Raw genomic sequence first — 16,211 nt, 5'->3', positions numbered from 1 at the left:
TGGACAGTAATTCCAGTGCCTGAGCTGACAGCGGAAAAAAGTATGTACCTGTAATCTAACCCTTAAAAGGTCAGTTCAGCTAAGACTGACCCTTTTCTCAGAGTCAGAACTCAGCTAAAAACTGAGTTCTCTGGATACTTTATGTTACCTTGCTAAGCAATCTCTGTGCTCCTCAGACACCCTGAACACAGCCATCAATTTCCCCCCATGGATTCAGGAGGATGACACACAGCCTTTTAACATCCTAGCAAGCATAGTTACAAACTGTAACTTTCCCCATTTGTTATGTGTGCTTGTTGCCATTTTCCCTCTGCAGGGATAAATGTACAGCTCTAACCCTGAATTTCATCTATGTACTGTTTCCAGACTGTGAATCCCTTTCAGTATTGCTAACTTCACTCTGGCTTGCACACAGCATCCAACTCCACAAGAGCCCAATTTTCCTTTCAGGCTGATGATCTCCTGCTGCAGCAGCATCAGCTCCCCCTGCCAAGGAGCCCTCTATGCCAGCCCTCCTCTCCTGGCCCACGCTATACACCTGCAGCAAAACCACACAATGTGTGGCAGATTTTCCCTCTTTTTCTCCCCCAGAACTGGGCTGCTGCTTGGCTTGCACTGCAGCTCCTTGGGGATCAGCGTTTTAGCTCTGCAGGACATACTACCCCAGCTCTCTCTCTTGTAATGGTTATAATTTTTTATCATGCTCAGAGCACTGCCTGCTGTCTCTTAAGCTTTCATATGCACTGGGGAATTTCCTTTGCTTGGCAAATATTCGTGGGTTTATCAAAGATTACGTCTGGGTTTTCTAATAATGGGGTTTCTAGTAATGCCTCTGAATTGACTTTTTTTCCCTAATTCGCAGTCTGATCTCTCACAACTGACATAATGCCCCAAAATTGCAACACTGCACCTTTAATCTTAGATCACTCACCAGTCTTCTATTTCTTCAGGGAAGAAAAGAGAGAAAAAGGAGGTAGTATCAGGAGCAGAAGTCTCTTCTTTGTTGAAGTCTTTGGCCTCAGGTCAAGTAGGCTTTTCATGGGAAAGGCCTGCTGTTCCCTGGAGAACTTGCATAAAACCCCTTTCTCTGCTGCTACCTTCACCTCTGTGCCCTCCAAAGGCAGGGGCTGTATCTGTTTTCCTGTGCTGCTTCCTTCCCTCCACATTTATTTTTTGGTAATCAAGTACAGCTATTGCATCACATAGGAGGTGACTAAAGGAACTTTCAGCCTAAAGAAACTAGTGAATTCATGATGCTTTGTTCACTGTTCTGTGGATTATTTGTATCTGTTTTGTCTGGCTATGTATTATTAAAACAATTTGGCTGCAGTTTAATACAGGTAGGTTTCTACTTTCACATGTGTTAAGCAGTGCTGTATTTTCAGCATGACCTGTATTCCCAGCATGCTGGATTTCCAAAACACCCTGTATGCCACTTTTTTGTCCTTACCACACAACAATCTTGCTGTCATTCGATTTTCACTTGGCTTCCTGCAAGGCAAGGAAGTCCCTGGAACCCACATGTCCATCTCTGCATCTGCCCACTGTGGTGATGGCAGCAGTGCTGCTTTCCCCGAGCACAGTGCACTGCTCTGCACTCCACTAATCATTTCTGCTGCTTTGCACTACTCATATCTGTACAGTCTGATTCTCCAAGCCACCACTTGTCTCAATGCATTTCTCTTGTCCACTAATATTATTCATTGCATTTTACTTCCTCCTCTTGATGTCTTTGTGTCTTGCCTTTGCACAAACATAGGAGCACTACTCAAAGTGCTTTTCATTATTTCTCTGAGCTACCTCATAAATTTTCTTTGCTTGCATACTTCCTTCCTTCCCAGAAGTTCTACATAGGTCCTGCAGGCTGTGGGAGATGGACAGGAGAATCCACATATTATATTCTAGGCAGAAGAAAGTTTACTGTACCCCTGCTCCATCAAACAACAGCATCAGTACAATGTTGGGGCAGAACTAACACATCCTGCTCCTCGCTGGGACTTCTTATCTTGCCTTGATTCTACAAGAAGGGCAGCACTTGCAGTGATCACTGGGCTCACATCTGCCCACTTTATGCTTGTACAAACACCATCAGCAAGGATCACAGACATTAGTGAGCTAACAAGTTCAAGTACTCTTCAGCATTTTTGCTCAAGTTTTTATTCCCATTAATCGCTGCTGAGTTCATCTTTGAAGATTTGTGAACATCTTGCATAGCTTGGCCATTTAACTGCTACTTTTCCTGATTCTTGGTAATACTTGTCAATTTTCCTATCAAAACTCATTAAAGGATTTTTTTCCCTTCATTTTTCAAAAAGGATTTTCCGTTAGCTTGGCAAGTCTATTCCTGTTCCCATCCTAATCCTGCTAGAGAATGTGCATTGCTCATTACCCTTAACAACACATCTACTCTTTTTCTTGGTTTTCCTTTTTCTGCATGTCTGGCAGTTCTGCAGCTTTCCTCTTGTAAGCTGAATAAAGCTCAGTTTCTGCACTCATTTCTTTTCCTACAAGTCCAGCTGAGGCAGAAAGCCTAGGAACCTTCATCATGCCCTCCACTCACTGAATTCTGAATTTCTGGTTATATCCACTTGCCACAGGCAGCTCACATCTGTTACCAGGTGCAAGCACAAAAAGGTACCTGCTCCAGAACAACTCAGTTTTATTCCTATGAGCGTAGGCCATATATCCACATGGAAGACAAGGTGGTGATCAGCAGCCAGCATGGATTCACTAAAACTAAATCAAGCTTGACCAACCTGACTGCCTTCTACAAGGGAACAACCACCTGGATGGCTGAGGAGAGAACAGTGGGTATTGTCTACCTTGACTTCAGCAGGGCTTTCGACACCGTGTCTCACAACATCCTCATAGGCAAACTCAGGAATTGTGGGCTGGGTGAGTGGGCAGTGAGGTGGATTGAGAATTGGCTAAGTAGCAGATCCCAGAGGGTTGTGATCAGTGGCACAGGGTCTAGTTGGAGACCTGTCACCAGTGGGGTCCGCCAGGGTTCTATACTGAGCCCTGTGTTAATTTGTTCATCAATGACTTGGATGAAGGAACAGATGCCACCTCTGCAAGTTCCTTGCCAACACAAAGCTGGGAGGAGTGGCTGATACCCCAGAGAGCTGTGCAGCCCTTCAGAGGGACCTCAACAGGCTGGAGAGATGGGCAGAAAAGAACCATCTGAAATTCAACAAGAGCAAATGCAGGGTCCTGAACCTGGGGAGGAACAACCCCATGGACCAGCACAGGCTGGGGCTGACCTGCTGGAAAGCAGCTCTGCAGATAAGGACCTGGAGGTCCTGGTGGACACAAGCTGTCCATGAGCCAGCAGTGTGTCCTTGTGGCCAAGAGGGCCAGCGGAGTCCTGGGGTGCGTTAGGAGGAGCAGTGACAGCCGGTCGAGGGAGGTGATCCTGCCCCTCTGCTGAGCCCTGGTGAGGATCATCTGGAGCACTGTGTCCACTTCTGGGCGCCTCAGGACAAGAGAGACATGGAGATCCTGGAGTGGGTCCAGCAGAGTGTGACAGAAATTATTAAGGGTCTGGAGAGTCTCTCTTCTGAGGAAAAGCTGAGGGAGCTGAGCATGTTCACCTCGAACCGAGAGGGGACCTCATCAATGTCTGTCAGTATCTGCAGGGAGGGTGTCAAGAACATGGACCAGACTCTGCTCAGTGGTGCCGAGCAATAGAACACGAGGCAATGGGCAGTAACTGATGCACAGGAAGTTCCACCTGAATATGAGGAAGAATTTCTTTACTGTTCTGAGCACTGGGACAGTCTCCCTCACTGGCGATATTCAAGAACCATCTGGACACAATCCTGTGGCATCTGCTCTGGGTTGACCCTGCTTGGGCAGGGTTGGACCAGATGCCCCACTGTGGTCCCTTCCAACCTCACTCATACTGTGATTCTGTGACTCTCCTCAACCATGTCCCTAAAAGGAGAGTTCTCCCTCTCCAGTATATAATCCTGTTGCAGCACTCCCTGTCAGAGTATTGTCATAAAAACGTCTACCTTTTGCCTGTAAGTTACCACATACTGCAGAAAGCCCCACTGAAGTATGTACAGGAGTATCCCCCAGAATGAAAGGCTCTGTATGCATTTAATAATGAAATGCCCATTTCATGTTTAGAACCAGATGAAAGGACAGATAAGAGCAACTGGAAACAGCTTGGATATTGGAGCTTCAGCCTGGTAAGACTATGCTTTTACCTTACTATTCTAAATATGTCTATTTTCAAAACAAAAATATTTCATAAGGAATTTTATAGTAAGTGGGAGAGCTTTCATGTTCCATCTGAAAGGGCTCCTTGAAACAGATTTAAAAAGAAAACATCAAGGAAGACATTAGGACTGTACCTCACTCTTTCATCAGTATATATAGTTCATAACGCACATCAGGTGCCACGGGAACTGCTGTTCAAGGTTAAAGCAAGGTCCTTATGAAAGGGACAATTACTCTCTAGTGACAGATAAGGAGAAGAAAGTCAAAGCTAAACCGTGTGAGCAGAAAAGGCAGGAGTGCTCAAAGTTAACTGGGAAAGCTACAAAAGCTTTTACCTCGGGAAGAGGCCACTTCAGCAGCCGGCCGTGAATTCAGGTTTTAATCTGCCACCAACAGTCCCTGACAGGCTCTCCCTCCCCACACCCCAAAGGCAGCTGGCACAAGCCCCAGAATGGAGCAGACCTGTCCCGGGATGGGAGGCCCATGGAGCTGGTGGGCACCATGAGGAGCAGTGGGACAGGGCGCCCTCAGCTGCACTGAGGGGCTGTGAAAAAAGCCTGGATTCAGCATTCTTTTTAAGTAATAAAAGCATAATAAAAGCATGTTTTTGAAAGGAAAATGAAAACCAAAGCTATGTCCAATAGCACCAAATTTGGTGGAGGATTCCAGGAATCCCAGTCCCACCCACAGGAAGGACTGGAGCCACAAAGGCTCACCCTCAATGGAAGAGAATGAAACTGGGGAACATTTAGACAAGGTGGGCATGCACAAGTCCACAGGATGTGGTGGGATGCATCCATGGGGCTGAGGAATCTGGCTGATGTCACAGAAGCTGTGGCCATCAGGGGAGGTTCCTGAGGACTGGAAACAAGCATCACTTCGGTCCTACCAGGAGGAGGATCTGGGAAACTACAGGCTTAGCCTTATGTCAATCCCTGAGAAGGTGATGGAGCAAATAATTCTGTAAACCATTTCCAAGCATATTAAGGACAAGAAGGCAGTGGCAGTAATTGGTATGGATTTGGGAAAGAGTAATCACACCTGTCTAAGCTGAGAGCTTTGTTTGATGAAACAACCAGGTAGTGGATAAAGGGAGGGAAGTGCAACTCATCTCTCTTGACTTCAACAAGGCTTGAGGCATTGTCCCCCAAAACAGCCTCACAGACAAACTGACCAGGGGTGGGCTCAGTAAGTGGGCAGTGATGAGGTGCAAACTGCTGGGCTCCAAGGGTGGGGCCGTGGGACCAAGTGGATCGTGGTCACTCAGGGAATAACCCAGGGTTAATACTGTGCCCAGTTGTAGCAGGATGCCCTGCCTAGAGTGGGGGTAAAAGAACTCGACCAACACCCTATTGCCAAAGCTATCAGTGGTGAACAGAGAAAAGGTTCTTGTGCTGCTTTTGGTGTTGGAAGAATGCTGAAACTTGCCTCACTCATCAACCCCAGTTAAATATCCTGGGGAAGAACAGTGTTTCCTGAACGAAACTGGCACTGGTGAGGATGTGGCAGAAAAAGTGATAAAAGCAACCAACAAGTGATAGTACTGGTAACTTATCTGAAGCTGCTGAGTTGACACAGCCAACCTGCAGACATGACCGTCAGTCATGGTGAACAAATGAAACACAAGCCAGCAGCCAGCTCTAATCAAGCTGCACACAGAGATGGAAGAACAGGGACAGCAGTGGACAGATTCAGCAGATACTGCAGGACTGTGTGTACACAGGGCTGAGATGGAAAATTTCAAGGATTGGACAAGGCCAGACTGAACCACAGAAATAAGAAACCATCCCTTTCCCAAAAAGCATTTTGGGCAGGAGCCATCTTCATGCTACCAAAACCGTTTTCCTGATGATTTCCCTGACAGCAGGACTGCTAAGCATTACCCAACATTTAAATGTTTCAGAATAAGCTGTGCCATACCAAGTTTCTATAAATGATCTCCAGTCAGGCTTTTTTCTTTTTTAAATCATTATGTCAAGAGGTCAGTTTACAAAACCAAAAACCAACCAGTGTCTGATAAGCCTTAATGTTGCAACGAACGTTGGTACATCAAAACTGTGTAACTTAAAAGTAACATCTTTTCAAAGAAGAAACTTTCTGGAATGCGATCAAAAAACCAAATAAGGCGAGAATATTACCTGTGAAAATTCAAAACATCAGACTCTCACTAGAGAAAAATGCAGCAATATTAGGAGATGCAACTGTAACTAGAAAAAGCAGAAAAACTTTTAGTATTTTTGATTTTAAGGAGAGGAAAAAAAAGCATATTTGCTTTCCTCAAGTGGATGAAAGGCACCTGTATAAAAAGAAGAAAGACAGTTCTGGCTGACTCTGGAATAGTAATTTACAGGGAAAATTGTAGTTCAAAGAACAAATTAAGTATTTATTCTTTTCATAATCAAATATAAAGGAACACTCAAGTTAAGGTCTAAGTCTAAGGATAAAGAACTCTACTAAGAAGCAGTTTCAAGTTCTGCAACCTTCCTTCAACTTACTATCACAGCTTACTGAAAATGTGTTTCTTTTCCTTGCTGCTCTGTAAACACCCATGGTGCAAGAGAAAACTAAACACAAAAGCTGGGAGCAACCTAAAAAATGGTCTCCCACCTTTAACAACAGGAACCTTCAGCATTTTCAAGCATAATATGGTGAACACAGCCATTGAATGAGAAGATGCTGTTTCCTACCATTCCTTTGTCCCTGGGCTGTATCTTGCAACCTCATTATATGAAACCTCCCTTTCCCAGGAGGAATCATCTTGGCTCTGTCCTGCAGTGCCCTTAAAAGTGTCATAGATGCTTCTCTGTCCTTGGGTGCACCACAGCTATTTGGTCTCCAAGGAGAAGACAACTGCTTCAAGGTCCACAAACTGCCTGGATCTTAATATATTATATATGATATATCCAGGTGATGATATATATTTACATGCATATATATTTGCACAGAGAAAAAGTACCGACCTGCAACAGGCAGCAATGGACCATCCAACTGCTTGTGGTTGGGAATATTTTTATTTAACAAACATGGATGCTTTTTCCTGTCCATTACTGGCCCTCAGCAGACAGAAGGTTCTTTACTCATATATAGCACACACCAGGCTGCTGCACAAATCCTTTCCTTCCTTCCTGCATTACATCTGGGAGCTCTACAGCAGAAAAGTACAAGGGAAAAAACATATGTCAGATCCCCATCCTACCCTTTTTGGGCCCTGCTAAAATGTCAATTTCAATTATTTTCTTTTGAATGAATGCCCATCTCATGACAGGCTTTGAAATTCTCTTCAAAATATGTAATTTAGGGCTAAATTCTTGTTTATGCTACTCAGCTTCTAAAGTTATCCTGTCTATATGAGGTTTTATAGCCAGTAAAACATGACTGAATACACATGAAATAATAAATTTGATCTCCTGTCCTGATTTTTTTTCATGTAATTAAGCTACAGAGAACAATACAGTTCGATCATTGTTAGTTTGGGACTGGCATTTATATTTCATCTAGAGTTAATGCAGTCAAACTGAGAACAAAAGCAGCACAGACAAAGGAGAGCCAGACCTCACTAAGTTAATAATTAATAACCACTTTGACGATATTTAACCCATCAGCAAAAACACAAAAGAACTTTAAGCACTGTAAGTCTCACTGCAACAAACTGAGCACCTCAAACTTTCAGCAGTACATATGGTGCAGCAATCTTTTCAAGTGTAACATGATAACTCAACATGACTTCTTACAACGCTCCATCATCATCACTGGATTCATCATTATTTTCTAAGGTATAATAAGCACTTTGGATTTTTATGGATCTAAGAAACATAGGTTTGCTTAATCCTGTCATGTGAGACAACTCAACTCGAATCAGACCAAGTCTGCTGTACATTTCCCACGCAGGGATACTCTCAAACCCCACAGCAGGCCAGTGGGAGAGTTGGAAAATTAACCTGTCGGCATAGTACAAGCCTCTGTTTACCATTGATAATGTGACTTGGTCCCAGATAATGTTTTCTGAAGCAGCAGGTCCTTTCACTATTACTGTTAGTGCTGCCTGCAAGTTTCCCAGCTGCCAGATCGTGTTTCTCACATTGTTTTTAGTATTATCAGATCACACTGCAATGGGGACAGGTATTATCCACAAGCTCACATTTAAGTAACTGCAGTATATAAATATGCTGCTTCAGTGAGCACAGATAGAACCACAAAAGCAGTAAAGCAACAACAGTACAGACTGAAATGTCATTGTGAAAGCATTTGATTTTGGTACTGATGAAGATAAATATATGAAGGATATTCTTAGATTGCTATGTTCAGTAGCAAAAAAGTTGCAAATTTGGTCCCCTTCTTAAGATTCACTTCTTCAGGACTCCCAGTTACTTCATAAACTGCAGGTACTTTGGATCATTCAGTCTTATCCTCTGTTACTTAGTCACATACCAATCTATTGATGACCTACAACTTTTATTTTCAAGCATTCGGCAGGTGAAATATGGAAAGAAGACAGGAGAAGGAATGAGCTTAAGCCACATTACCAAGAGACGGAAGGATCAGAAGCCTCGAAAGCACTTAAAAATACCTCCCCGTTCTGCAGCATCCAGTGTTCATTTAAAAAAGTGGTAGTTCGAAGCAGTTACGAAGTCAAAGAAAAATGACTATGAACAAAGTGTAATTAAAAGCGTATCTGCCCAAACTTGCCTGAAACAAAAGTTAAACAATGAATTGTGTTATTTTCATAGATGTTAAATCAAATGCCAAAGATGGTATTTGAAATGTCAACATTAACAAGACACACCAAGAAAAGTTAAGTTAGAAAGCTTTATACTTGTATTTCCATTGGACAAGACAGATGCTTCAATCCTAGAGCCATTTAACAGCAAGACAGGGATGAAAACACACTTAGTGCCTCTTCCTCAGGCGAAGAAAGGGATAGAAAAGACTAAGATTCTAATCTGGAGATGTTATTTCAACACCGACTTGAAGTTTTACAGTGCATGTAATTCAAGATGAGCTAGATCAGCAAAAACTTTGTATTTAAATGGTCTGACTTAACCTGGCTCACAGCTCTGTGGGCATCTGGTGTATGGTCAAACCCAGCCCTCAGGGATACATTTTGTTAGGAGCCCATACACTGCAGCCTGGCTGAAAGAACTCCAAAACGTAAATAGTGAGGTAAAACAATCAGGTTGCACTTGATCAAAATCTACCCATGACATTTGCAGCTTGGAGGATATTAAAACAGCACCTGGGGTAAGGACTACTCTGCCATACCTGGATGTGTACATCATGGGAAAGATCAGAAACAAAATTAAGGCAGAATTACAGCTGCAATAGAGGAGTAGAAGATTTGGCTTACTCAGAAGATAACATTCTATACAAACTAGATAAACTTTTTCATGTTCCTACTTCCAACTTTTTAACAAATGTACAAGTTACAAATCTTTTCATCTCTTCAAACAGTTATGCAAAACTTATGGTATAATTATGTATGATTCTACAGGCAATCAAAGCTTTTTGTCTTGTAACTGGGGTGGAGCCATGCCAATTCCCAAATGATGGCTGCCATACTCTTACAGCTGCACTGCCTAAAAACTGGGAAAACAAGCCCAATACCTACACAGGACAGGAGAGGCAGTGAGGAAAGCAGAAAAGTTGTAGTAAATGAAAAAGTTCTAGTCTACTAAGTGGAATGCTTCATTGCTCGGAAATTCATCTTTAGGGATAATATTTCCAGAATTAAATGGGTATTCTTCTCTGAGTGACAAAAAGATGAAGACTTTATTACTCAAACAAGTCTCCAGCTCTGAAGACAAAGCCACTTACCACAGCACAGTTCTGTCCCTTGGCTCCACGGCTACACTAAAAGGTGACACGGAGGCTGATCAGTTGCCACCAACGCCGACAAGGAAAAACAAGATGTAAAAGTTATTTTGACTAAGGACAAAACCAGCACGTGCTTTCAACAGTAAGCTACTACTTCAAACCTTATGCCAGAGTTTCCAGAGAACAGCCAAGTGCTGCAAAGTTAATCAAAACAAGATGTCTCTGAGCCATTGAGTACTGCAAGAGATCCTCCAGTGTTCAGCAGCAGGACCACCCAGAAGTTTCTTTTAAGATGCAAGCCCAACAGCTGGGAAACCAAGCTTCGGCAAGTTAAACCATTTCTTCTCCTGTGTAACATTATCTCTCCCCAGGACTGCTGTGGATAAATACACTCTCATTCACAAATACAGCTGTACACTTAAATTTTGCCTTTTCTGATCTCATCTAGAATCCCAGAGAAGTTTTGGCAAGCATGACTATTAGATACAATTAAAAGCTCAACTGTGATAGTTCTTGGTTAATTGCAAACAGCAGCGTGATTGTGCAGCATAGCTACATTTGCAGAGAGTTAAAGTATTCTTGCATATCTTAATAATACTCAGTATTTGATAGTTGCTGAAAAGAAGAGATACTGGGGAAAAACTCTAGTAAGAATGCATCAAGCCTTTTTTTTTAAATAACCAGAGAAAAAATCACTTACAGTAATAGTTGCATTTTATTTTCTCTTTTAGTTTCAATGTGCAGTATTTTCAGCATTTTTTTTTTTAACTTAAACATACATCTAAAATTATATGCTTTCCTTTTCCCTTGAGTACAATTGCTTTCAGGTTGGGGCTCCAAGCTTTTGCTCATCATTGCCCTCAAACTATACCCCACCACAGGGTGCGTTACCTTATCCTTGTCAAGTTTATCCAACTTGATGGTGTGTATACACGGACTGATGGGAATGATAAGCTCACACAAAATGCACATGACAAAAAGCAGCGCATGCTTCACAAATGCTCTGCAGCATTTATACCCAGTTACCTGAATACAGCTAAAAACTTGATATACAGTAGAAGCTCTCCTGGGTATGACTGTGGGATTCTCAAGATTTTTAAATGGATACTTAGGTAGCATGCACAAAGAGTTCACCCAAAATCTCAGTATTAGGTAAAATTAACATAATTAATTTCCCCAAAATTTTGCTACATTGCTTACTCTAGTTTTTACAGCAGCTTGTTTTCACTTTAAAATACTTAAACTACCTAAAAACTAGCAAAGTATTTTGCCCTCTTGTAACCTTCATCAAATGTATCCTTATAATCAAAACTGTTTTAGAAGAGCAAAGCACATACCATTGTCACTCAGTTGATTTCTACCTTTAGTATAAAGTTTAGTTGGGATTGTACATGGAAAAAGTCTGATTAATGGAATGAATGTACTCAGTTAGTTCCCCATCTTCTCCCACCCCTTTCAACCGCCGGGTAAGATCCTGAATGACTGAATTTAATTAAACTGCTTATTGCTATTATTTATTGCTCATTATACCCTAAAATTTCTTTTATTTAGGAAGCATAAATGCTCAGCCCTGACAGCTCCACAAAATCTTAAGACAAACCAGGTCTGCTGCTCTTGGAGAACTGTCTTTGCAGTGTTTTTGACACAACCTCATCTGCTATATAGTTAACAGCCATTGAAAAAGAAGAATGGCAAGACAGAACGCTCGTAAGGCAAATCTACCCAATATCAACAAATAACTTTTAACCCGAAAAGTTCCACTTGTGCCCCCCTTCATTGGACCTAAATCTGTTCACTCATTACTCAGTGCTTTCGGAATGCTGCTGGTGGTTAAGAAACAAGCAATGTCTTGGTGCTAAGAAGGCATTCCTACTGAAGCAAAAGTAACACACAATCATTTACTAGATGCTTTAGGCAAGAAATGACATCTGAGTATATACACTTTAGAGAAGATTAAAATAAACTCACATTCAATTTCAACTGGAAAACAACATAAATAGTAAATAAAATACTTTAAATCCTGCAAATAAGAACCGGTTTACAGTAAGTTGTAGTTTGCAACTCCTCACTCTTGCACTCAGTGCAAGGGAGGGGGCATGCGCTGAAATGAAACACAAAGTAAACTTTATTTAATGGGCCAGTGGGTAGCTGGTCCAAAAGCTATTTATAGCAAGTTGGCTGGCATACAGTATTCTTAGGGGAGGGCCACGTTATAGATTTAGTAAAGTAGGTTCTTTGACAACTGAATTGTAAATGAAGTTTTAAACATTAATCTGTCTCAAGTATGCTCTCAGTCATGCCATATCTCACATCTTGTAAGGCTGTAAAGAAGCCACTTTCACTGCATGTCACTTTTCACTGTATGTCTTAAGACCAAACACATTTCTACCCTGCTCTCAATGAAAAAATGAACAGGCTAATTTTCAGAATTAGCTTTCTGTTTACAGCAAGTTAAAAACACTCTGTGAAATAAAATCTTGCATCGAGTCAATCTCAAAGGACAAGCAGTATTTTTATTTCCTTTTAATCCAGTATCAGAATCCCTTAGTGGCCATTGTTCTGCTGTTACTGCCCCTATGGCACACCTCATGGCTTGTGTCACCAAAAGCAGACAGGAGTGATTTTGAGTATGATTTCACTCCAAAAGAAATGAGGGTGTGCAAAGAATGTCTAGGAAGAAGACAGGAAAGTGTGCTGCAGTGAAATGTCAGAACTGAAGCACTACTGGAGTGTGTTCCCACACTAGGAAGCCCCTTAAGCTACAATCCCTTCAGGTCACAGAGAATTTCCTAAGAGGAGGTGCCCTTCTTTAGACACTTAGGACACGTTACAGGAGGTATATATACTACAACAAATCTCCAAGAGAGGTTAAAACAGATGAAGTTATTACTACCAGTGAATCTGTGTGAGGTTAGAACTGAGTGCATCAGCTCTAGAGCTTGTCTTGAAACAGGTAATGCAAGTATTTGCTCTAAGGCTGGCAAGAGGCATTTGAGGAATGGGAGTCTATCACATCTAATGTTTTTCACCCAGCTGTGCTGACTGCTAAAGTCAGTGTATTTCTTCACTGGCTGGAAAGATTCTATAGGAAGTCTCAAGCTGGTTTGGAAAGTTTTATAAAGGGTCTAGCTCCTCTGATCCCAAGGTAAAGTAACCAGCTGGACTGTGTTAATCATGAGGAGCTTAAAATTATGAAGAATTTAACAGTTTCATAACACAACATACACAGTTATATGGTGAGAATTTGACTAATCTGATGCTTAAAAAATATATTAAAATCTATTTTAAATTCTGGAAAATACCTTACAAAAATATCTTCACTTAAACTATATATTATACAAAAACTGACTGGTATGTGGGTTTACAGTACAAAATGATTATTGGTGATTACAAAAGGGAAGAGTGATCTATACTACCCCTTAATGAAACACAGGGCATTATATCTCACTGCCTGGAATTAGACTTTTGTCAGATAATTTCCAATATAACTCAAAAACTTTCAAACAGTATCTATTTTATTAAACCTTTTTCTGAAATCCTGTTCAGTTTCTTTTAAAAATCACCACAGTGGTGTGGCCCAAGGAAGATGAGTAACCCAGCTAAGGACAGAAATAATTGCTCTAGATAAGACCTGTAGAGAGCTAAATACAGCAACATCTACAGTTGTTTCTACTGCCCATACTATCAATTTCCTCTACCAGTTTCTAAAAGGAAGTGACACCAGCGGACAATTCCTTTATAATCAATTTACGGGCAGAAGCAACAATTTTTGGTCTAGATTGGAATTAGTTTAAATACATGGGTTTAATAAATACAAATATACACATCTGTATACATTAAATGCTGTCACGTGTATAATTTCAACATATACATTATATACAGAAATACATACAGTACATGCTCCTCCTGACAACACTATCTCATTTTTCCAAGTGTCACCAAAAGGTGTGATAAGAAAATGAAGGGAGGTTAAATGTAGGATCTGACTGAGAACCAAGGTATCATTTCTCTATAATGCAAGACTTATAACAAATACAACTAAAGACAAATGCTGTGCTAGATTTCCTCAGGTAAAGCTTAGGAATCAATGGTATTCCCTGGGTGGTGAGTAAAAGCTAAATCTGGCCCTGTGTAGTGTCCTGAAATTCATGGAAATTTGTGTTGTGGCTGTGTCTAAAGCTTTATGGATACAACAGGTAATAAAAGAGGTTGTGTAATCTAACACTTTAGCCAGTCCCAAAGTAGACCACAGTAGCCTTCTGATTCTTTACTGCTACCATAAATTTGTTTACATTGGAGTGGTCCAGATGACTCCATGGTCTCAGTTAGGAAAGATCAAATGGTTGTTGACAACTGGGGAGCTTGCACCATTTTGTCTCTTAAAATGCTGTGCAGCAAATAAGAGCAGTTTCTTAAGTATCTAAAGTTTGATCCAGAGTAACTAGTCCTCTTTTTTACCATTATGTCTCAAAATAAAGGAATTCAAAAGAAGCTACAGTAAAGTGGATCACAAGAATGCCTCCTTAGTACAGTTTCTCAAGACAAATTAATCAACATATTCCAGTTTTAAAGCACTTTAAGAAAAAGTGAGATGCAAAACAAGATGTAATCTGTACATTAAGATGGATTTCCAAAAGGAACATGAATTCAAGCACAAGCAGAAAAAATGAGGACAATACAGATGTCAAGACATTCAGTAGCATGGCTTTTGTTCATCTCCAATTACAGCACAGCTCATGCACCACACATCTTACAATTTTACATACTGTACATAATATAGAAATATTTAAGTTAAAATTTCTTTCACTGATATACTGTACTCAAATTTGAAATCCTGAGAAGAAAAAAGATAAATGTGTGGTTACGTATGTGCACTATATCTCTGGCATCACCAACACATACACCACTGGATATCAGAAAGTCCAGAGAGAGAAATTACATGCTGGAAGTGTAAATCATAAAAGCCATTTTCTCTTTTCTTTGTTTGAGAGAGACAATAGGAAAGAAATTCTATTCTGTAGTACACAACGGTATATACAGGTACATAAAACTATGAAGTTGGCTAATGACTGCAGGTTGTAGTAACAGTCTGTCAGTGTCTTACTGGCTGCACCACAGTGGCTTCAGCTGCATACTGGGAAGAAGAGGAATACCAGCTACCTTGCATGTGGTACTAGCCCGCATTTTACAGCTAGGATGTGTGGCTCACGTCAGTCCCCAACACCACTTGAAAAACACTGACATACTTCTTTCCACTTAGAGGTGCCTGGTGTCAACAACAACTACACTTGACTTCTCAGGTGATTTCCAGTGCTGCAGAGCACTTGTCCATGCGTGCTGGAAGGAAAACTGACAGGTCCATATTTATCACAAATGCAACCCCAGGTATTTTCTTGATCTTGCATTCCCCATAATTCATATTCCAACATTAGTCATGCAGTTCCACTACACATCAGGATGTTCAACATGCTGTGACCTTGTGGACATTTTGCAAACAAGTCAGTAGGCGATGGTATGGGGTTCCTGGAGATGCTACCACCTCAAACACCGACTGGAAGGCCCTCCGATCCAATTCTTCATCAATCTGGTGTCGGTAGAAGTCTATGGCCACCAAACAGAAGATGTTAACATCCACTTGCTCTGATTTTCCCATTCTACTGATAATATGTGGAAGACTGAAATGTAAGTTAAGGTCATAAAATGACAGACATTGCTCTTCTTTTGGTTTAGCAGTTTCAAACACTGGTCTCCATTAAAACAGTTTAGTCTTGAGTTTACCAACAACATTCAAGTGCAAAATACTGTCATCTAGCAATTAACTGCTACTACATAAATCCTATTTCTTCATTAACATCACATAATTTCTTATCATCAGAAATTAATTTCAAGCTAGCAGTAGTTTTCTTTATCCATTGGAGCAAACAACGCAATCAGCAACTGCTGACAGCCAAAGAGCACTGCTGCAATTGAGTCATTAGGACATTTCAAACATGACAAATGGCCACATTTTTGTCTGATCACAAAATGCAACAGTTATTTTTCTGTTTGTTTGATGGGTTTGTTTGTTTTTAAATAAACCCAGCACTAATACCACCTACGTATATGTATCTTTTTCCTGTTCCAATTTATTTGGCTGATGGCATTCCACTGCCAAAGCTCAGAATTACTGCAGT

General features: G+C 41.1%; 1 protein-coding gene across 2 annotated transcripts in view; it reads right to left on the bottom strand.

The window, feature by feature from the left end:
* Positions 1 to 13,823: 13,823 nt before the first annotated feature.
* The window catches only part of HTT (huntingtin), a 75,352-nt gene continuing 72,964 nt past the window's right edge, over positions 13,824 to 16,211 (bottom strand). For both annotated transcript variants that reach the window (XM_048303073.1, XM_048303075.1), the window contains one exon: positions 13,824 to 15,713. In XM_048303073.1, coding sequence (XP_048159030.1) covers positions 15,500 to 15,713 — 214 coding nt within the window. In that variant the 3' untranslated portion in view covers positions 13,824 to 15,499. The remainder of the gene's footprint in view (positions 15,714 to 16,211) is intronic.

The sequence above is a fragment of the Corvus hawaiiensis genome, chromosome 5 (assembly GCF_020740725.1).
Source record: "Corvus hawaiiensis isolate bCorHaw1 chromosome 5, bCorHaw1.pri.cur, whole genome shotgun sequence".
Taxonomy (NCBI): domain Eukaryota; kingdom Metazoa; phylum Chordata; class Aves; order Passeriformes; family Corvidae; genus Corvus; species Corvus hawaiiensis.
Note: the sequence above shows the minus strand (reverse complement) of the source record. Positions and strands in the feature narration are given on the sequence as shown.